The sequence below is a fragment of the Protomyctophum parallelum genome (genome assembly GCF_964188405.1).
Source record: "Protomyctophum parallelum genome assembly, chromosome: 12".
In the NCBI taxonomy this organism is placed as follows: Eukaryota; Metazoa; Chordata; class Actinopteri; order Myctophiformes; family Myctophidae; genus Protomyctophum; species Protomyctophum parallelum.
Window position 1 is genome coordinate 22,329,978 of NC_139712.1, and position 23,580 is coordinate 22,353,557.

General features: G+C 41.3%; 1 protein-coding gene across 1 annotated transcript in view; it reads left to right on the forward strand.

The window, feature by feature from the left end:
* LOC310867576 (V-set and transmembrane domain-containing protein 2A-like) overlaps positions 1 to 23,580 on the forward strand; it is a gene marked incomplete at both ends in the record, with an annotated part of 96,965 nt that overhangs the window by 22,001 nt on the left and 51,384 nt on the right. The window contains 2 exons of the mRNA XM_083777691.1: positions 324 to 374; positions 1,079 to 1,412. Of these exons, the coding sequence (XP_083633817.1) occupies positions 324 to 374; positions 1,079 to 1,412 (385 nt within the window). The remainder of the gene's footprint in view (positions 1 to 323; positions 375 to 1,078; positions 1,413 to 23,580) is intronic.

A 23,580-nucleotide genomic window follows, 5' to 3' on the forward strand; every position in this document is an offset into this window, starting at 1 on the left:
ACTCAGTTAGCCACTTGATTTGCCACTCAATTTATGCATGCGCATACCCTCTATTGTGATATGATTGTATGAGGTAAAGCTGATGAAATCTGTGAGGCGTAATCTTTCAAGGATTTGTCTTTTTTTTTTTTGGTCAAAGAATATTCCGGTTTCAACCGGTCCTCTTCAAGTCACTGCTGCATCTCTATGCCTGCTTTAATCTAAATCCCTCCACATAGCCTATTAGTTCTTGCAGAATCTAAATATAGTGACATATTGGAATGCATTCTGCCTTTTCTGGTCATTTTGCTAATATGTCTGTCTGTCTGTCTCCATATTCACAGGTGGAAATAATACAAGAACCAGACCCTGATGATGAGGGGACAAAAATAAGTGTAAGTTGAGCCCATATTAACACTAGTTAAATTAAATCCCAATAGTATTTAATGGATTTACTAATTTGACAATTAACAATAAACACGAAAGCAAGATCGAGAGCAACATCACATAATATAGCTAATATAGCAATAATTAACATAGCAAATAATATGTTATGTTTTTTGAGTTTGAGTTTAAATTATGCTTGTGGAATAGCATAGCAATCAAACTCTAGTCTTGAACTATTAACTTCTATTTCAAACATTATTAGTAATTACTAAAATAATAATTCAGAATTAAAATTGCAACATGCATTTCAAACTCCAGTTTGTCTCAGTTCAGGCTGCATGAACAGCGCTCGAGTGCTCGGTTTCCGCCCCCTTCAATATCGTAACTCTTCTATTAGATGGCTCTGGTTACGATAGTTACTTAGTAGATTTTGATTAGGCTATTATTACAAAACACACTCATTAACCAATTCAGCACTACATACATTTCAGCCATTTGAAAATAGCCAATGAAAGAATTATCTACAATCTCACATTCTTCTTTGAGTTCTTTGAGTACATTTTACTGCCGGCGCTTTTGTACTTTTACTCAAGTACATTGCAGTATTGCTACTTTTACTTACTTACTAATAAATTTGTGTATACTTTTTCCACCACTGAAAATGTATCAATAAATACTGTCCTCTCTTTCGCACTCTAAAATACCCCGTCAGACCGTAAGGGTGCAAGGCAACAACATTTCCCACAAGCTGCAGCTGTCTAGGATCGGCGAGAGCGACGAGGGTCTGTACGAGTGTCGGGTGACTCGCGCCGACTACGGAGAGATCGCCGAATACAAGGCACAGGCCTGGTTGAAGGTCAACGCCACGGCCCGGCCTCGCCGGCCACCGCCGCCACCGTCCGCCAACAAGAGCTCCTCCCCTCTTCACCTGACGGACAAGAAGCCCAGGAAGTCTAGCGGGAGTTCCCCCGACCAGAGGGTGGAGGAAGCCACCTCCACCTCCCGCACGACGTCCTCCAAGACGGCTCAACACAACCCCAGCTCAGGTAAGCTCCTGCTGGGTTGGGTGTCATTATTATAAAACAATGGCTGGCTGGCGCAACAAGTAGCAGCAACAACAAGCATGCATCATACTGCATGGCTGATGACTGGGCGATTGTTGGTACTGTTATACTAATACTAACAAAATACTAGATCTTGGGCATGAGGTGAGAGCTCCACAGAACAACAATCGACTTTCCAGGGACACCCGCTGGCCTAGTGGTCCAGGCGCCGTCGATTTGCCGTCAAAGGCGTAAGAAGAAATGACACCCTTTTCACATTAGCCTATTATAGCGCCACCAGGAGGGCACGATGACCTACGTGGCTTGGTGGAGACCTGTGCTCCGAGGAGCACTTTTTCTAGTTTTAATACGTGAATCATACTGGAACCACATGCAGACAACTCCTCTCTGTTCTAGTAAGCGAGGTTTGCTGCATGGATAATCACGCAGCTCATGAGCATGCAGTGGTTTATGAAGCAGGAGTGGATGGCCCACCTTGACACCGTTGATACCTGCTACCCTGACAATGGACCCTATGCTGACCCGCCTGTGCACTGCATGGGGTCGGCTGCTTCAAAACAGCTATATGAAGAAGTGAGACCTGGCAGACAGTGCAGCGTGTGAGCGAGGGGAGCGTGAGCAGACTGCCGACCACACACTCATGACAGCCATCGGAGGCCGGCCTCTTTGATCTTGGACCCGGGAGCGTGGCTGCATGACATTAAGCTGGACATTAAGATGAACGAAAGAGGAAGAGGTTCATGGCTCCAAACCAGGAATATAATATTGGTATTAGGATGCAGCTATCGTATTCTGGTTGTGTTGGAATTGAGTTGTGCCTGTGCTGTTTCGCAGCACAGGCACATGCAGTGACAGGATAGAGATTTTGTATTTTATTTATTTAGAGAGAACAACATGTATGCTGATGATAAGGGCTGACTCACGTATGCTGATTCATGAGGCTTTCCATGCTCTGTAGCTTAAGAACGTGGGGGAAGTGTATCTCAAACAAAATGTCCCCAACCCGGCAACGCAACTGTCACCTGTTCTGTCACACACCACTCCTGTAAATTGTAAGCTCATTTGATTTGATTTCTGTGTCATATTGGATTTATATTTAATGTGTTTTATAATCGCATTTTGAAAGAGAAGCATTTCTGAAACTTTAGTTGGTATATGAGAATACAACTCAATAGAAACCAATGCCCACACATGTTGAAATGTGCCATCATTGTCATTGTCACACAATGAGCACACACAGTCACCACATGACTTAACCTAGAGCAGGGGTTCTCAACCTGTGGGTCGGGAGTCTGTTTTTTTGGAGGGCAGACTGGATGAAGTCTTCACTGTCATCTGGGATGGACAAGGACTTTTAAGACCTTTAATATTTTTGAGGGACGCTATCCCTATAGACACATTCACAGAGGCTTGCCTGGGTGCCTACGGAGCACCTGCTCCATGGATTACACCTCAGTAATGGCCGCGCCCAGGGCACCCCTCTGTGAATTCGTCTATACAGTTTTTGTCCCCACACGTCTCAACGTGTGACAGTGAAAGGAGAAATTAGGTCAAATGTCCGCCAAATATGACCTAAATCTTGTCCCCACACGTCTCATATTTGCTTTGACAATGATAGGAGAGATTCGGTCAAATGTCCGCCAAAAATGACGTAAAGTTAACCAACCAATAACATAAATCCCCAGTTCAAATATGATTATATTGGGGGGGTTCACGGCCTGAAGCGGTTGAGAATGAGAACCACTGCCCTAGGGGACATTCGGGTTCAGGCATGCACCCGAATGTTCCATATATCTGTCCGTGCTCGCAGACAGGCCAAGTCAGAGACAGAGCTGGAGAGGTATTGGTATATTACTTGCTGACTTAATAGAGGTAAAAGTGTTGGATAATCCCCCAGAGCTGCAGAGCAGGAGATTATAACGGGAGCCAAATTATGCTGACAACTGTGTCACACAGTGAGCGTTTTGCGTGGCCTGTCTTGGCACTGATAAATGCTTTCACGGCGGCTGCCCTCAGCTATTACCACCAGGAGAGCAAATAGTCTGACGGTCGACGCAGTTTCTTTGCCCACAAAGAAAGCACAGAGTTTCAGGCTGACGAACAACAATGAGCATAACAGGCTTGCTTGAAATGAAACCTGGGCGAGTGCATGCATTTTAGCTTTTCTGAACCTGTGTTGATTGTGACAGTTTTTGTCGACAAAAATGTACTTTGGCTGATTTTACACTTGATTTCATGAAAATACAAGCTACAAGCTCACAACGTCACAGCGTGACACGTTGTGAACTTGTTGTTGTAGATATGCTATTTTCAGAGCCTGAGCGCAACCAAACATAAAATATCCTAACATTTTAGTCTAGTTGTTATTTGTCGACAAAATTGTCAATATATTTAGTCTTAGTTTTAGTCACCATAGCTTAGTTTTTATTTGGTTTTCGTCAGTGAAAAAAGGTAGTTGGCGATCATTTTTCATCATTACATTAACACTGCCCTGCAGCACTGTTCTCTGTAAACAATGATGCACTTGGTATACCTAGCAAGTTAACACAACATAAGTTTCACAGTTGCATGTTCCATGAGTTTTTTGGTATAGGTATGAAAAATCTTGCTTCTTTCAGATGTTATTATTTTAAATTGACTTATACTTTACTAATACTTCTAGGGATTTTCTCATGGATGTGAGTATTTGGTTATTATAAATAAACACAACACTAGCAATTTGTATGTTTCAGCCTCTGTACCTTCTCTTTGCAGGTACAAGAACAGCATACAACTATGGACTGGCTGCTCTTCTCCTGGCTTGTGGTTTGGTGACGGACATGTTATAGTGTATCAGCTCTCTCTCTCTCTCTCTCTCTCTCTCTCTCTCTCTCTCTCTCTCTCTCTCTCTCTCTCTCTCTCTCTCTGCATGGATAGCACAGTTGTCCCTCACCTCCAAGCTACTATCAAGAGCCACTGAATTACAATATCATACAGATAACTTGATGTGGAATAACAGACACTAGATGGAGGTTGCTAATGGAAGAATGGTATTCTTCATTTATTTTCCTGCTGTCCCATTGCTGAAAAGTGACAAAGAAGGAAATGTTCTGATATAGTACTTAACTGCTGCAGTAATTAAGTACACAAACAATGTCCTGTCACACCGATTGAGATATTTGTGAATTTTGGTTTCTTCTTCAGCGTCCCATTATCAAGAAGGGTAACGCCAAAGCTCCACCAACTGTTTTGCGTTGCATTGCTCTCCAACAACGTCAAAACGTGAACCGAATGGCGGCGAACGCATCGCAGTGCAACGTCGGCAGTGGAGCACCCTTCATTGATTAAACAGGGAATATTCCCTGTTTTGCCGCTGGCGCGATCGATGCCCGACATGGCTTCAGTGGAGCTTTGGCGTGATTTACAATGTACAGTAAATGTTTGCGTACTCCTCCTCCAACATACTGTACATTTGAGGATGAGTACTGTTAACTTGCTTCATTTCTAAACAACCCCAAACCGACATTCTATATAAAAGGCACATGTAGGATTTGAGAGTTTGGATGGAGATAGGAATATGGTTCAATGCAAGCTAGACTATAGATTTGGTTTATTTCTTTAATTTACAATAATAGAGCTCATCGCAGTGCATTTTGTATCCCTCCAGAGCATTTATAAACTAAACCAGTGGTTTTCAACCATTTTCATTTCGAGGCCCATTAATTATTTAGCATTTGAGCCACGGACCACTATTTGATGAGATTTACCCCAAGACAAAAATATATTTTATATTATCTATTAAATATCTAATTGTGTACACTTCTTGTAAATTAAGTAATGCAGATGTTTAAACATCATTTTACTCTTGAGAGCATACAATGAAACCAATTTGGTTTCATTGTAAGCTCTCAAGAGTTAAATGTCGAATAATGGTCCATTTGGTCACAAACTCTCCATCATTCTGGGGACCACCTGGAACCCTCTCATGGACCACTGGTGGTCCCCGGACCACTGGTTGAAAACCACTGCTCCAAAGCATTTATAAACTAAACGCTTTGACAATCCAACCCAAACACAGGCCAAAGTGTTTGGATCACAGTTACAACCAAACAGTCCATGTTGGCGCTCGGCTCCACTGCGTTACTGTCCCTATTCACCGTCCAAATTGGATTAAGTTGCTTCATGGTAAATTGTGTGCTCTGTGTCATAAATGTAGAACGTTTGTATCAAATTGCTTATGAATCCAAAGAGATGAGCATAACGATCCATACTAACCACATGGTGTACGAGTTCCGGGCGCAAACATTCTGCAAAAGAAGCAGATCTATGAGCTCACAACAGTGTTGAGATGCGCTTGTGCCACCGCTGGGGAACTCCAGTCGACTATTTAAGCATATAGAGTGTCAGACATTTTTGTGAACCTTCACCCTTTGCACACAACCTTGACCTTTGATGATATCAGTTGATGCCCCACGTTTATACCACCCAAAGAACATGAACTTCTTTCTTTTGTGCCGTCCCGCAGAACTGTCGAGGCATAATGGGACTCGTTGACTCCGCACTAAAGCCTCAAAGGCTGCCAGAGCATATCATGTTTGGGGAATTAAACCAGAGACATCTCTTGATCACTAACCTGATCCTTAATTGGCTACAAGATGTGTGGATGATAGGCAGCAGCCCTGTCTAATCCCTTCAGTTCCAAGAGTGCTCGTTACAGATTAACTGGTATATTGTGCTCATCAATATCATTCTTCTCTGAGGCTACAAATACTTTGGGGGGTACGTTTAAAAACGTAGATGGCAAGAAAAAAGTTAAATATGAGCTGTGATGGATTATTTGGAGGACTTTGTGTTAATTGAGATCTGGGTGATGAGATACCCAAAGTTCCCTGAAGGAATGTGGAAAGTGTGCACCGTTCAAAATTAATGCTACATGTTTGTCCCGTCCTTGTACGAAGAGGAAGGCTATATATGTACATCATGTAAATTACATCATGAGCATGTTGTTGTTTTTTCATAAAAAAAGGAAAAAAAAAGATTAAGTGATGTATCATGTAACAATGGTGTCATGTTCTCTACCAACTCCAAAGTGGGTTTTCATATATGACATTAACTTCTACAAAAATGAGATAAATGATAATACAAAATCCTCAGTTAAAGTGGATCGGGTTGTGAACATGAATGTGACCAAAAACAATACATTGCTTATTACAGTGGTTTTCAACCAGTGGTCCGGGGACCACCAGTGGTCCATGATGAGGTTCCAGGTTGTCCCCAGTTAAAACTTATATGTTGAGAGTTGGTAACCAAATGGACCCTTATAGATCTTTAACTAAGAGTAAAAGTATTGTGAAACATCTGCATTACTTAATTAACAGGAAGTTTACACAATTAGAGAATGTAGAAGAATTGTTATTTTAATCAACGTTTGCCTGGTATCTCTCCTTATGGTACCAACATCAATACAGCATGGAATTGTGGATAAAATCTTATCCAGCGACAACAAAATATTCATTGTTTTTGGGTCTGATAAGCTAAATCAATTGTGGTCCGTGGCTCAAATTCCGAATAAATTATGGACCTTGATATGAAAAGGGTTGAAAACCACTGGCTTAAAACAAAAGATAATGCTAAAACAGATCTCAATGACTTTTGATCAGCAGGGCCATAACTATCCCCCCATCCCGGAAATATAATTTCAAGAATGCCAATGTGGAATTCCATTTCTGTTTTATATAATTCAACCCCAATTATTTTGATGCCACGACTACCGTTGTTTGTTTTCTTCAATGGCATTTCGTCTCAATGCAGTCCTGTGTGCTTGTTGATCCGTCAAAAGATTTGATGACTCGTCGTGATTCTCTTTCCTTTGGTACTATATTCTGTGTGCGGCTTCTGTACTGGATTGTTGAAACAGTTTATATAATAAATGACGATGATATCGGAATAATATTTAAATAAAACATTTTCACAGAGAAGAATTCAAAGGCTGCAGGATTTCCATCTGTTTGGTTGGAAACACACTGTGTGTACTGTCAGCAGGAGACGGCTGCTGCTGCTGAGATCAATACTGTTGTACATTCCAATACTACTATATTCAGCTATAGTGTTTGTTGATTCCCCGTCTTACACAAACATTACATTCCCATTGACAAAGAATAGAGAATTTATGATATGTGGACGAGCAAATCTGCTATTTTTGGCCTACACAAAGTTTAAATTCCCAATGAGAATGGAGAATTTACGCCATATGCAGACGAACAAATCATCTATTTTTGTCCTACACGAATATTAAATTCCCATTGACAATGATTGGATGATGTACAGTACGATGATAAGAGCGCCACACGTGTGTGATTCTTTATATAATATGATATTTATGCCACAATCTTTGTAACCCATTTTTCACCCTTTGCTAATTGCATACAAGCTGTAATCATGGGCGCTACTCTCTAGTGGTGTAACGATACATTTTAACAGCGACTCTGAGAGTGTACCAAATTGAACTAAATGTGGACCCGTTGGTTTATTTGTACACTCTCAGAGTTAAATTCACATTGATTTTACAAAATAAATTGGGATCTCAGAGATAGAAATGCACACTTCTCATTCTATAATAAATATTGGTTAAATCTATTTGTGAGTTGTCTGACTGAACTGAATTTAATTTAATTCAAAAGACTATTGTCACGGGAGGACCCAAAAGCAGGCAACAGGATGCAAAGCGGACTATCTTCAAAGTATTTATTAAACGAAACCAAGTTTCTTCCAAGACAGGGCAAAAAAAAGGCTTACAGCAATAACGCATACACTAACTTGACAGAGGGCTACAGACCAACAAGGACACACTGCAAACAAAAGGCTTAAATAGACATGTGTAACAGGACACAGGTGAACTCAAAATACAATCAAACACAGGATAGGCTAACAGGCAAACAGAACACAGGTGACTAAGAAACAATAATCAGGTAGGTAAGACAGAACAGGAAACATCAAGAGGAGGCAGGAAGGCACAACACAAAACTAAATAAGACACAACCAAAGCAACAACAGAGTAAACAGTAAACCAAAACCAAACACCACAAGGCAAAATACAGAACATACTTAAATCACAGAATAATTCCAAAACGTAACATAAGTGAATAAATGTTCAACACTAAAAAAAGTGCTTCCTTTCTTAACGTTCAAGGCATTAACTGAATGCATGAACTAACATGAACTAACATGAACTAACCACAACATGGTCCTAAATGGTCACGCCATAATAAAAGTTCAGGGTTTGGAGCCATAGTCACGGCTGAAATATAAAAGGCAGAGGAGCGTGACAGTGACTAAAGCAAAATCGAAATGTGCTGTCAAAATCAACACTACTTCTCTAGACCGTCAAACTCAGACACCCAAGAGGATCTGTCTGGTCTCGGTCAATTTCCATCTGCCGGAGACATTGTAGTGAGAAGAATATTAAAAGAAACACATTCTCTAGCAGTAGATTTTGCATGCACTCTCCCTGGAATTTATCACTGGCCAACACTAGTGCCTTGTTAGTAGCCTGGTTGTTCTGGACAGAGAATGTCTGAAATAACATGGCCAAATTAAAGCACTCAAATCAATGACAGTGTGTGTGTGTGTGTGTGTGTGTGTGTGTGTGTGTGTGTGTGTGTGTGTGTGTGTGTGTGTGTGTGTGTGTGTGTGTGTGTGTGCGTGCGTGCGTGCGTGTGTGCGTGGGGAACATCCTGCATTATGTATTTGCTTTAATTAAATGCAATCAATTGAAACTAGTGTTGACACATGTGGCATTTTATTTATAGCTTTCAGATGTCCTTTACACCAGTGATTCGCAAAGTGGGGCCGGGAACCCCCAGGGGTCCTTGAGGTAGTTCCAGGGGGTCCCTTATGGATCCCTTATGGATCTGTAACTCTGAGAGTGTAGCCTACAATTTTCTACACTCTAAATTAACATTGATTTTACAAAATAAATTGGGGTCTCTGAGATAGAAATGCCATTAAATGGGGATCTGTACACTAATGCATGTCAAATCTGGGGTCCTTGAAATTAAATGTTAAAGTTAAAGTTAAAAACGTACGCTCTGAAATAATATATATTCAACGATTTGCGCCACATTTTCACGATTTTTTGAAAATAGCAGATCTACAAGTTCGTAGAGCGGCACTCGGTGCTGCGCTATGAGCTTGTAGATCACTTGTAGATCACTTGTAGATCAGAATAGATTGTTTTGTGGTTAAAAAAAATAAAGAAAAATAGACCAGGATCCTGGATGCCTAAATTGTTAATTGATGGCTGGATTTTAGGCTTAAAATAATTTGTTATTCAAAATCTCTATGGGAAAAATGCTATGCCATATATAGCTCACTGTTGTATTTAACAAAGGGTGATGAGGATAGAGATCAGTGGTTTTCAACCAGTGGTCCGGGGACCACCAGTGAGGAAGTGTGGTTGCCGCAATCGCTTACATGTTACAATGCGGCTTAGGAATCCACCACTCCTGAATGAAGTGTCTGGTGCTGGGACTCTGGTGCAATGCATAGGTCCTGGGCCTGGTGAGAGCAGGAGTGGACCTGATAAGACGTAGGAGGGGCCCGGACAGGAGTCAACCCACAGAGCCTAGTCCTTCCATGCGCCAGAAGCGTACCTCCCAGCCCTGGCAGAGAAGTTCTGGAGTAGTTCCAACGGATTGTGTGGCCTTGGTCTTTCCCTAATGGGACTGATCGAGGGGAGCTACTGGGACGTAAGTCTGCACTTGATCACCCCGGCTGGATCGCCTGAGTGAGGGGTATGATGTTCGACAGACCCGAAACCCCGATGACCTTGAAATACATCACTAAGGATACGTCCCAGGTGCATCCATGCAATGTTTTTTGTTATAGAAGTGCATGCTCAAAAAAAAACAACGTAAGTATTCAAAAGATTACTCAAGTAAATGTACTTTAGTTACCGTCTACCACTGCCAATTCCTGACAGTCCCGTCTGTTTACAGGAAATTGGACACGGTGAACGGCGTGATTGTGACCGACGGGGCTAGTTCGAGGGTACTATTTGTTCATTGGCAAAGAGACACTAATGGCATATTGCCTTCCTTTATGCTTCTTAAACCAATTAGATTATCTAGATGAAGAATCTGTTTTAAAAATGGATCCATCTGGTGTTCTCCATCGAGTTACATAACCTCCGCCTGAGCGACCATAGAACTGGAGTGACTAGATTGGACAGAGCATGTGTCTCAGCAGGTGTGCATAATTGTCTTCTGTCCAGTGATGGAAAAAGTAAAAGTATCGATAAAGTAGAAGTTGAGTATTCAACATACTCATTATACCCATTGTAAGTCTATGGAGAACTAATACATTAATATCAATTAAACTATACAATGGATCTCTTAGCAAAATACAAGCACACGATTCCCAATGAAGCCGGTCGAATTGACATATGGCTCGACTGTGTGCGGAAAAAACTGTGGAAGGAGTAGTGCGGCAAAGTATCACTCATTTACAATAAGAATAGTCTTGTTGACCTGTCAGGGCAACCAAACTAACTAGAAAGCAGTTCCTGTAGAAACTGCGTGGGCTTGCGTAAAATGCATTGTATAAAGTTATTGCCGTGTCAAGTTTGAAACTCGGGGACCGGAGTAATGGTGTTACCATTGGTGGTCTAAATCCATAATCAAAATTTCGGGACTGTAGCATATTGTAAACAAAAGTAGAAAATGCATTAAAGCTGAAGTAAAAGTTTTAAAAAAGTATGAAAATTTGTAAAAACTATAGTTTAAGCATAAATAACTGCATAAAGCGGAATAAAGTATGTGGAAGTTGTAGAAGTGTTTTTAAAAGTTTTTCTTTAAATGTAGTTTTTCTATAAAAGTGCGTGCGTGCGTGCGTGCGTGCGTGCGCTTGCGAGAACTGTGTAAAGGCCAGCCAATAGGAAGACAGGGTGTGTGTGTGTGTGTGTGCGTGCGTGCGTGCGTGCTCTTGCGAGAGCTGTGTAAAGGCCAGCCAATTGCACAAATAGCAGACCTACAAGCTCACAAGGTATCGCAGAGCAACTCATTGAGATCTTGTAACTTTAATTTCAGCCCTGTAATTAAGCCCTTATATGTCTCAGCTGTGGAAGTGTAAAAGACTGCCAGCACTATGACTGGGAGTGGTGCGCTATGAACTTGAAGGTCTGCTATTTTACAATGGTCCTGAATGGGGGGAAACTATGCCCGAACAAATTGCTCTATCGCAAAAAGTAAAAGTCGAATGCAAATATTGGTTATAAGAGCGAGTTAAGAATTGTCATCGCGATAATTTCCTCGTAAGAATGATACAATGGAGGTCAATGAGCAGCTTGACTGTATTTGTGTCACTTAAAATGCCGTAGTTCACATTCTGTATGTCTCTGTGCTTTGGTGGTTACATTGTGTGAAAGAGGACATGTGTGGCTACACAATGACCAAAGAACATGCGTGTAAAATGAATATTTTGGCCAGGAGGACAATTTGTTTGGTAAATTTTCAAGGAAAGAATTTCAGTTCCCGCACTCTAGTGAAAGAAGCCCCGCACTCTAAGTTGGCACTAATTAGGCGAAACGGCCTGCGATTGAACTGCGATTTCGGAAAAAACGTTTAACGTATTCGAATACGGTTTGAACCACGAAAAGGTCCAGAGTCGTGTGAGCTTTCTAAGGTTTAAATCACGTTTCTACGACAAAGTATGCCAGAGTAATGAGGCTGCAAAAGTGAGGTTGATTTAGAGATAAATCCCATACATTGTCAATGGGAGGTAAAAACTATAAATAAAGTTAAATATTTTAAAAAGTATAAACTTTTTCAAAACAACTTTTTCACCAATGAAAGTTCAAAGATAGATGAACATTATAAAGTTTGAATGAAGTTTCAAAGTGAAAGTATGACGGAGTAATAAGAGCTCAAAAAAGTTAACTGTGAAAAATGGGACCTTTGTTCCATCGACTCTCACTATAAAGAATGTAAAAAAAAGTTAAAAAGTTAAAAAGTATAAAAAGTATAAAACTTTGTAAAAATAAAAATACAAGCACACATCACTGCAAAGAGCTGAACAGTTTGAAGTTTGAACTACATTTCTAGCATAAAGTATGTGGAAGTAGTGAGGTCACAAAAAAAAGGGTGGAATAAAGAATAAATAAATATAGACTGGCAGTAACTATTGTGTGCTCGCTGTGGTGAGCCCACAATAAAGAAGCGGAATAATAAATATAGACTGGCAATAACTATTGTGTGCTCGCTGTGGCGAGCCCACAATAACAGTCCACACTAATTATCACCATAATGTATAAATTATGGATAAAGGGTTAGGACAACGAGGCCTCTTCGTGGAGGCGTCAGAATAAAATTTGGACTTAAACCATTATTCGTCTATAGTACTTTGTCATTTTGAACAACGTTTGCCTGTTATCTCTCCTAATGGTACCAACATCAATACTGCATGGACTTCATCTTATCCAACTATAACAAAATATTGTTTAGTTTTTGGGTCTGAGAGGCTAAACCTCATCAAATGGTGGTCCGTGGCTCAGATACAGGATAAAGTAGAAAAAGTGCCCTTCTGGGCACAGGTCTCCACCAGGAGGATAGGAGTGAGTGTGATGTTTAGCAAAATGTAATATAAAAATGTTTTTTTGTTTGTTTGATTCTTGAAACAATTTTCTTCATTTTGTTGCAGAAATGCAGAGCCAGATCACTCATAGCATCTCTGAGGATAGAATTCTGGATGTGCAGCATTTTGTACAAAACGGGCTACTCCTGAAAACTTTGGAAGGCAATCTTAGCTAATCAGTGTAGAATCTGAGAAATCCAACAGGCACCGTGGGGCTGATTTGGGAAAGAATTGTGGCATGTCGTCCTCGGCCTAGTGGAAATCGGCCTCATGGTGGCGCTATAACAGGCCGTTGAGGAATATTTGGGGCAGAGGTTCGTCGTTGGCATCCAGGGAGTGTGTGTGCACAGTTTGGCATGGATCAGGCCAACAGTGCCGGAGATTAGCTCATAACGGACGGACGGACGGACGTACGGATGGACGCACACACACACACACACACACACACACACACACACACACACACACACACACACACACACACACACACACACACACACGCACACACACGCACACACATGCACACACACGGACGGAGTGCAAAACATACTCTCTCCCCATGCCTGGTGGAGACAATAATGGACCTTGATAATTATGAAAAATGGAGGAGAGGCATCTCTGATGCGACAGAGATGGCTCTCCTAATGCGTAATTATAAGCAATAAGGCAAGAAGAACGCTATAGCGCATAGCTCGTTAAAACGTTAAACACCAGGGCTGCAGGTTCCAGATAATATAAACAAATAAATTATTTCCCATATTCAGCTGTGTGTGTGTGTGTGTGTGTGTGTGTGTGTGTGTGTGTGTGTGTGTGTGTGTGTGTGTGTGTGTGTCTGCGTGTGTGTGCGTGTGTGTGTGTGTGCGTACGTGTGTGTGTGTATGTGTGTGTGTGTGTGTGTGTGTGTGTGTGTGTGTGTGTGTGTGTGTGTGTGTGAGAGAGCTTGTGCGTGTGCGTACGTGCGTGCGAGCAAATACTTATGGTCTGACCATAATGCTTTGCTGCACTCATTCCACCTTGTGGATTAAATCCAGCAATGAGACCAGTGTCTCTGACATCACAGGCACTTTGAAATACTAAAATATCTAAAAATACCCAAACATCATTAAAATAAGATTGTCCAATGTTTTGATGGCAAAAAGACAATACAATTAATTAATCGCAATTATTTGCAAGACAATTAATGTCATCTGAAATTTGTAATCATGACAGCCCTATTAAAGAAGTGACACTGACTGCAGCCGACACCAGGAGGGCTTTGGGCAGAAACCTGTCCACCAGTGACATCATCGTTAGGCAGATTATTTTCCTGAATGTTTATTTATTTAAAAAAAAATCACACCCGTGTGAAGTAAGTGGTGCAACTCCGTGGGGGGGGTTCCAGACCCACAGGAACGCACCCAGGGTGCCAGCCCGATTCCGGCGAGCCGCCCCACGTCCGAAACGGTTGAGAAATGACAGAGTTACCGTGTGGGGGTCCCTCTACCCTGTACTGTACTGTACTGTACTGTACTGTACTGTACTGTACTGTACTGTACTGTCACTGTATTGTACTGGCACACCCGAAATCATAAAGTTAATATGTGCGTGTGTGCGTACAGGTGGTGAAAAACAACCATGCTGTTTCCGTGCTCATACCCAGCCACCCACCCACACACAGTCACTTAAGGAAGGGGTTGCACCACTTCAAAATTCCGATGTTTAGATTTGTATTATTGTGAGAACGATGGCTTCCATTTTCACGTTGCAACTTTTCAGGAATTAGCTTGGATTCCCCATCGATGATGTCACTGGTGGGCGGGTTTCTGAACTGCCCAAAGCCCTCCGATATGAGACAGACTAGAGTAGGAAACAATTGTGGTATTTTATCATGATTATTAGTGAGGGCCAATTATATGAAGATAGGTTGAAAAGTGGTGAAGTGGTCAGTTTAATGCCAAGATTGAAATTTGAATATTTCTACTAAATACCCTTTGTTTTGCGGTTAAAAAACAAATAAATAAAATAAATGTTTTATGGTCATTCACCAGGAGCCTGGGTTAAAGGTATATTCAGTGATTTCACTTAATTCAAATTTCACCTATTTGTTTGTTTTGTTGTGATAATCCTCCCTACTATAGTATGCTAACTATAAGGAGTTCCTCCCTGTCCCCAGTTAACCCCTGGGGGTCAAAAAACCGTAGGTTTTGTTCGTGGCTAGGTGGCCCAGCCTTCATCCAATCAGAATAGAGATTCCCGGAAAAGCTTGCCCCAGCGGCATTCTGCCATTTCCATCCACCAGCTGTCCCGGAAATGACGCAAAAGACAGCTTCCTTTGGCCGCGCATGGGAGTTCAAGTGTGCCCAGGCTGTTACTGAGAGACAACATGTAGTCCAGGAAGGAAGTGAGACATGCAGTGTCTGTGACATCACAGAAACTTTGAAATACTAAAATATCTAAAAACACATATTACCCACATTAAAAAACTAAAAACAGGAAAGTGTTTCTTGTCTCCCAAACATCATTAAAATAAGATCTGGTTGCAAAAGGGGTGAAGTGGCCCTCTAACTTTTAGGATGAGCCAATAAGCCTTGAAATGTGGCTTATAATAAAGCTGTCTACTGCGGAGATTATAGCAATGTGCAAATCATGTAAATTAAATGGTTCAACCTTGAAGTGCCATGATGACTTTTTTAATTCATTGGTGATTACACAATAATGTTTTACATTCATATGTGTGCGAGTGCGTGCGTGCGTGTGCGTGTGGTCGTGTGTGCGATATATAAACCTCAGCTAGGCAGTGACTCAACTCCTTCTTTGTGGTATTCACCATGTCCAGAGGGGGGGAAATATGACTGACCTAAAAAGGAAGACATCAGGGAACATCTAATTAACATTTTAATTAAAGGACCTATAACATAAAATTCAACTTTTTAAATTTATTTTGTGTTTTTGCGGCTCCCATATGTGTTTTCTATCCCCACAAATAACCAATTTTGAACAATTAGTCTTTCATATCATATGGGTGTTTTAATGGAAATTGCTCTCAGGAACAGCTCGACTGATTTTGGCCTCATCGTGATGTCATCAATGTCACCCTACTTTGTATAATTCCTCCTGTTCTTCAGTCTTCAGTTCCAAATTAGCATTTCCACTTTGTTTACAATGTCCACCATTGTTGATTTTCCAAGCTGGCATGGAATGGAAACAAGCCTGGTTTTATCTAGCGTCAGTATTATAATGACTCAAATATGAAATAATCTGCATATCAGCACCCCCACCACCTCAGGACATTGTGGTACTGCAGCTAAAACTGCTTTGAAAGTCCAGAAAGAAATGACAAGGCCTGGTTATATCAGAGTGGTGATTGAGGCTCAAACCATTAGAAATAACATTGAGGGACATATACAATATGATATTAAATATTAAAAGCAGTTTTAAAATGCATGTTATTTGTGCTTTAAGACACAGATGTACCTGAGGCCATATTTCAGACATTCAGTCTCAGACACGTCTATTCCGTACCATGTAAGTTCTCTCTTTTGCTGGCCTCCAATATAATATAATATGCCAGTGAAAATATCAACCTCACTAGTCGTGTGGCTGACTTCAAGTCATTGTTTTACATCATCATCATCATCATCATCATCATCACCTTTATTTATACTCGGAAATACAGTTGAAGGCAAGCCCTCATTTTCAACGTAGCCGAGGTTACAATACACAAAATGCAGTCAAAACAACAATACATCAAACACAACATTATAAATCAGGATAAATTACAAAGGAACTTTATACAGAACAACATTGTACTGTAGGCTACTGTAGATGATATGTATAGTAGGTTATGTGTTACTGTAACCAAAGAATACATTCCAATGATTCAAATAAATGTTCATGAACACATAAATAAGGGCTACGATAGTCCGACAACACCGTCGCTTCCGACATGAGTGGCCTGTTACAACTAACCTGCGGATAACCCGTGGCTCCCGACATGCGCGGCAGGTTAAAACTAACCCGTGGATCACCCGTGGCTCCTGACATGTGTGGCAGGTTATAATAATAATAATAATAAAGCTTTATTTATATAGCACCTTTTATTACTAGTCACAAAGTGCTTAACATAAAAAATATCTCGACTCGGCAAGCCTGATCTCCAGGTTAAAACTAACCCGTGGCAGGTTAAAACTAACATGTGGATCACCCGTGGCTCCTGACATGTGTGGCAGGTTAAACCTCACCTGTGTCAGGTTAAAACTAAGCTGTGGCAGGTTACAACTAACCCATGGCTCCATGTGAGGTTAGGTTTAGGGTTGGGTTTTGGGTAGGGTGACTCATGACTGTATGACTGTTAGTACGTCGGAAACAAACACATGCACCCATTCCACTGGGCTCTTATACTGATTGAGCTCATTCACGTATATCGATTTGTAAAAAGCATTAGATTTCCAGAGAGCATTCAAATCGGCGGATTCCTCATCAAGTGCAAGTATCCACACCATGCATGCAAGCTAAACGATTCGTGCACTAAAGATATACTTCCTGTGCGTAATAGCTCTCGAGATGGGCAGATCAATGCTCAGTGTTGACACTTTGATCAAGCTACTGTCTGAAAATAGGACTCTTAGGTGCTGTGCACAAAACAAATTTCCGAAAAGGACAAATAAAGCATAGGTCTCATTCAGCTTTTCCAGCTATACTAATAACTGCTGTGCACAAAACAAATTTCCGAAAGGACAAATAAAGTATCTATCTATCTATGTACTATTAACAGTTCAATAATGCAGGAGAGCTGGGAGATGGGCTAGGGCACGAACTTCCATTATAAACAGCAATCAGCTCCTTGTGTGGGAGAGTAGAGGAGCCATTCCTTCGTGTGAATGAGTGTCAGGTTGCACTGCTATTGTTCATACAGTACATCTCAAATGGTTCAAGACTGAGCCACAGTAGGGAGAAAAATGTAAGCGTTAAAACACTCTCAGAGTTACACACTCATTGAGGGAAGCTGTCTGTGGTCCTGAAGTCATAAACTAGTCTCACAGGAGTGGGGGAGCTGTCTGTGGTCTTGAAGTCATAAACTAGTCTCACAGGAGTGGGGGAGCTATCTATGGTCCTGAAGTCATAAACTAGTCTCACAGCAGAGTGAGGGGAGCTGTCTGTGGTGCTGAAAATCATAAACTAGTCCCACAGCCATGTTGGAGCTGTCTCTGGTGCTGAAAGTCATAAACTAGGCCTACAGCAGTAAACAGTCACTATTTTGGGAGGAACAATCCCCAAAAATAACAAATTTGGAACCCACTCAAGGACACTTTGAGACCCACTGGTGTAGCAGAGTGTTTCCAGTGAGCCAACAACACACACAATAGCAGCACCCTGACGCTGTTTGACCAGAATGGAACAAATGAATATCAGTGGTAACACCTGTGAACGAAGTAGGCTATAGGGAAGTTCTTTCCAAAATGGCGTGTGTGCCGATATAGCCCATTCCGGTGGCAGCATTTCACGGGACATATATGTATTCTGTGCATGTATCCAGCGTTGTGGGTTCTCGTGCACACAATGCGACAAGATGGGGGCTGAGATTGGCCCTTAAAAATGAGAAATGGGCACTGAGATTGAAGAGACGTGGTCACCGTCTCCCTGCTCGGTGCAGTTGTCATTGTGACCTTATCTAGCTGATGGGTATCGGACAGATTGATTCTAGCCCATTTTGGGCGGGAACCCCTTTTGGTGTTAGCATTATGCTATGCTTTAGCTATTGAAAAATAGCAGATCTACGAGCTCATAGCGCGCCACCGAGTGGCGCGCTACGAGCTTGTAGGTCTGCTATTTTTGAAAAAATAAAGCACGACTGACACAGAAACATAGCTTTTTCAGAAAACTGTCAGGATGTAGAAGACATTTTCAGAATCTGATCTTAGGTCAAAATGGGCTAGTAATGGAGCCATCGGAGAGGCTGCTGAAGGGATCTGTTTGAACACACTCCACTGCGATGTACAATTACACCAGCGTCGAAAAAGAAGCGCAGTCTATTGATCAAACATGTATTTTCAGCCATAGCAATTAAAATCCTTGCGTAGCAGAGTGGCTAATACGCCCTCAACCTGATCTCCACATGGGAGACCCAGGCTCGAATGCTGGGCCTTACATGCGAAACCCGGGTTCTAATTGTTCACAAGCTCACAATGTATCTGCTGTTTTCCAAAGATGAAATCGGACATTCTGCATGATGAGTACTTTTGGCACTTTAAGCACAAAGTACATTGTTATGCCAGTACTTTTGCACTTTTGCTCAAGTGCATTTTTAATTCCTATAGGGCTTAGCACAGTGGGTGTGGTTTTTGTGGTTCCACTGAAAAATCGCTCATTCATTATTCCCATAGAGATTTACACAAATAGTTATATCAATTTATTTTAAGCCTAAAATCAAGCCATCCAGGATCCTGATGAATCATGCATATAAAACCTTTGATTCTGTGAAGAAATAAATTAATAAAAACCTAAAACTAAACAAAGGGTATTTATTAAATGTATATCATATAATGAAATATTGAATTATTATTTACATATGGTGTACAATCTTCTCCATTATAGGCAGTCGATTTATTTTGCGGCGAAGTTTCTTTCCGTATAGGCCTACCCATGACCTTTCTCCAGTGACGGTAATATATATGAAGCGTATGATCAATGTTGACTGTGAATAAGTGCATGTGCATGTTGTACATTCATGTGCATTCTGTACAGAAAACTGAAAAAGAAACGGAAAAATATGTGTGCCCTTGATAATGTATTGTGGTAAATGTGAAGTGTGTGTGTGTGTGTGTGTGTGTGTGTGTGTGTGTGTGTGTGTGTGTGTGTGTGTGTGTGTGTGTGTGTGTGTGTGTGTGTGCGCGCGCGTGCGTGCATGCGTGCAGGTGCGAAGAAGCATTTTATGGATGTAAGCCTCTTTCTGCACCATTTCAGATTCCATATACCCAGGTGAAAAATAATTTATTTATTATATAAATGTATATGAATGTATTATTAAAATTAAGTTCAACAAAAACTTAACATTATCAGAATACACATTTGTGTTGAAAAATGTATACTTGAACATATTTTGATTTGTGAAAAGTATACTTTTGATATGCATATTATAGTACATCTCAAGATAAGTGCATATTGAGGATACTTTCCTAGGAGTATACTGTATTTAAACACTTAAAATACAATAGTTTAAAATGTATTTAAAATTAAATGTACTTCAACAAAAACTTAACATTATCAAAATACACTTTTGAAAAGTACATTTTAATTGAATTAGAATTATGTTGACATTCAATGTACTTTCTAGAAATATATATTGAATGCACTCTGATTATATTTGTAAAAGAAAATATTGGAAAAAAGTCTACTGATAGCATGCTTCGACAAAAGTACCAACATACTTTTAGTACAAAAGTATACCTTCAGCATAACAAAAGTACTAAAAGTATATTTTTAATATACAATACATTAAATTTTCACCTAATATAATGTACATATATAATCAACAATCTTTTTCAGAAACAATGTCACTTATGTCTGGGTTATTATGTGGGACATTATGTGCAGACTGCAGACTCCTATTCACATCAAGGTTTCAACCAGCAAACGTCCTTGATGCGACAGCGATGAACAGCATTTCACTTTGCCTCACAAAACATCAGGATGAAAAGAGCAAAAAACGTGACGGCAAATGAACTTTCTCAAACTCTCAAATCCAAAATAACCATCATCCCTCACTCCACCCAGGACTTCTCACTCAAATATCAACGGCTCCCTTGTCACAACCGACCTCCACCCACATCCGCAACCTAAGGTGTCATCTTGTATCCTACTCTTTCATTCCTCCCCCACGTAAAATCAATCAAATCAAATCAAACTTTATTTATATTCACATTTCCAACAGCCAAAGTGCTGAACAAGGAAAAATACAACATGGACATCAAAGGCAAGAAATAAAAACAACAACATACATTGAACAAAGAGCAACAATACAAATGAACAAAGGAACTAACCGTCCGACAGGCATTAGTCTGACACCCTACCCCAAACCCTGACCACACAGGGAAAGCCACGGGTGAGTTTTAACCGGCAAACATTGCCCGTCTCCGACTCTCCCTGACAGGCTGACACCCTCTGCTGCCGAAAACCTTGTCCATGCCAAATGTCAACTTCACAATAACCTGAAAAACCCTGAACTCTCCCGTCAGAAGCATGCTGTAATGCACCCTACAAACAAACCCATACTCCAGGACATATAGTAGCACAGCTGCAGGCAACAGCAATGGCAGCCTCAACCAAGAATGATTTAATGGTATTCACAGAGTACTCTGATTTATAGTGGTGTTTTCATTGTACAATGCATAAATAAACCTGCATATATTTGCCCTCTCAGCGCACTCTGTTTTACACCACCATTGGTATTTACATTGTGAGAAGACAATGCAAGCTCATAAATAAACCTGTTAATTTTTGCCCTGCTGTTCGCAATGACAAATCACCTGCTGTGTAAACCTTGTCAACAGATGGCAACATGACTTGTGCGTCCTTCTTCTGGGAGGTGTAGCCGTGTGGATGCTAAGTGTTGCACGCACACACCCAATCTCTTCTCTGCTCTGCATCAACAAGCAGTAGCATACATCATACTGATGTTCCTCTGTGCACGCACGCACACACGCACGCACGCACGCACGCATACACTATGAATGTTACAGTTGATACTGGAAGGGGGAGGGGGGGGGGGGGGGCTACAGGCTCGTAGCGCTATGAGCTTGTAGATCTGCTATTTTTCAACAGTATAGTACCAAAGTATAACATAATGGTCCAGACTAACATAGACTAGCATAACTACTAGCTTGCACAGAGCAATTTGGGGTTCCGTGTCTTGCCCATGGACACCTACGACACTACACGACATGTAGACAGGATGTGCCAGGATTCGAACCGCCGACCCATGGATCATTGGACGACCTGCTCTACCTCTTGAGCCACAGTCGCCCCCAGAATGATATGATCTCCCACAATACAACAGCACATGCCATGCATTGATCATGGTCCTTGGTTATTGTTGCGGCCACCAACTATGTACAGCTCTCCATTGTAGGTAAATGCTGAATGATAACATCGTATTTCTGGTAGAAGCTGTAGATGGTGTGTTCAGTCAAGCGTGTGTCTCTGTGTCAAACACTCTGATGCTGTTGTGGTCCCAATGCTTCCCCCCACGGTCATGGTTCTCCTGCTTTGGAAACGCTCCAACAAAACATCTGTCTGTCTGTCAGGAATTAGGAAGACCCCTAATTGTTCCCATGAAAATTCCACCATTGTAGCAGTTTGAGGGGTCAGTTTGGGGATGTCATAGGCAGACATTTAAAAGCTAAAAAAAGGGGAAAATAGATCAAAAACAAAAGTGTATATTTCCGTCCTATACAAATTCCCATTGACAATGAATGGAGAATTTTATGTCATTTTACGTCATGATGATGTATGATGATAAGAGCGCCCCTCACTTCCCACGGGGGTGATGTTTTATTTAGTGTATATTTGTACATCTCTAAATGTTCTGATGAATTGAAAAAGGTGGACCCTGTTGTAAACAAGTGTACAGTAATGCTTTATTAGTGTGCCGTCCACATTAACAGTCTTTGTATTGAGTTGTGCTTGTGAAATGTATACCCTTTCTGCAAACCGTTAATACTTCAATCAATCAATCAATCAATCAATCAATCAATCGATCAAGCACTGACACCCCCATGTGACAACCTCGCTCTTTCTTCTTGAGGATCATGAGCACAATGTAATATGCTCTCAAAAGAGCTATTGGAGCATACAGCACCTGGAGGATAACTCATTTTGACTCAATATGACATGGAAATCAAAAGTAAATGAGCCCTCCCCGTGTCCCCTAGGGTAGGTACCCTCACAAAAAAACATGCAATAATCCTGGTCTCTAAACTGCCTCCCCCTGGCCAGCCAGGGGCACTTGATGGAGGGGAAAGGAACTGGTCAGAATAATGTGTTCCTTCCACGCGCTACGTCCAACCAGGGAAACTCGGCCCCCTGTCAGGTGTAAAGCAGCAACTTGGAAACTCATGCATGAAGGAAGCATGGGTTCAAGTCCGTTGCTCTCCCCATGTACCCCATATATAAGTTGGGACTAAGTTGGCGTGGGTGTGTAGAGCCCAGGATCACATTAGATGATTAATATAAGAAGGAGGCCTATATTTCTACTTTTCAAACCGATCATAATGAATAAAATCACATTTTGTCAGTTTGAACCCAGTACATTTCACGCATTTCACGTCGGTCGGTACACGTACAGTAAGACACGCTGCCACCCTTTGATCTCCATATATGGAGCTGACCTGTTCTGACATTCCATATGTTGATCTGACCTCATCGAACCCTGTACACTCAAGTCACGCTCCATATATGGGCAGTACATAATACATTCCAGATGTTGCTCGCCCAGAAGTCTGCCGTTACTCAGGCGTATGCGTGCACGCGACCTCGCCGCTCCACACCCTCAGGGCGTCTTACTGAT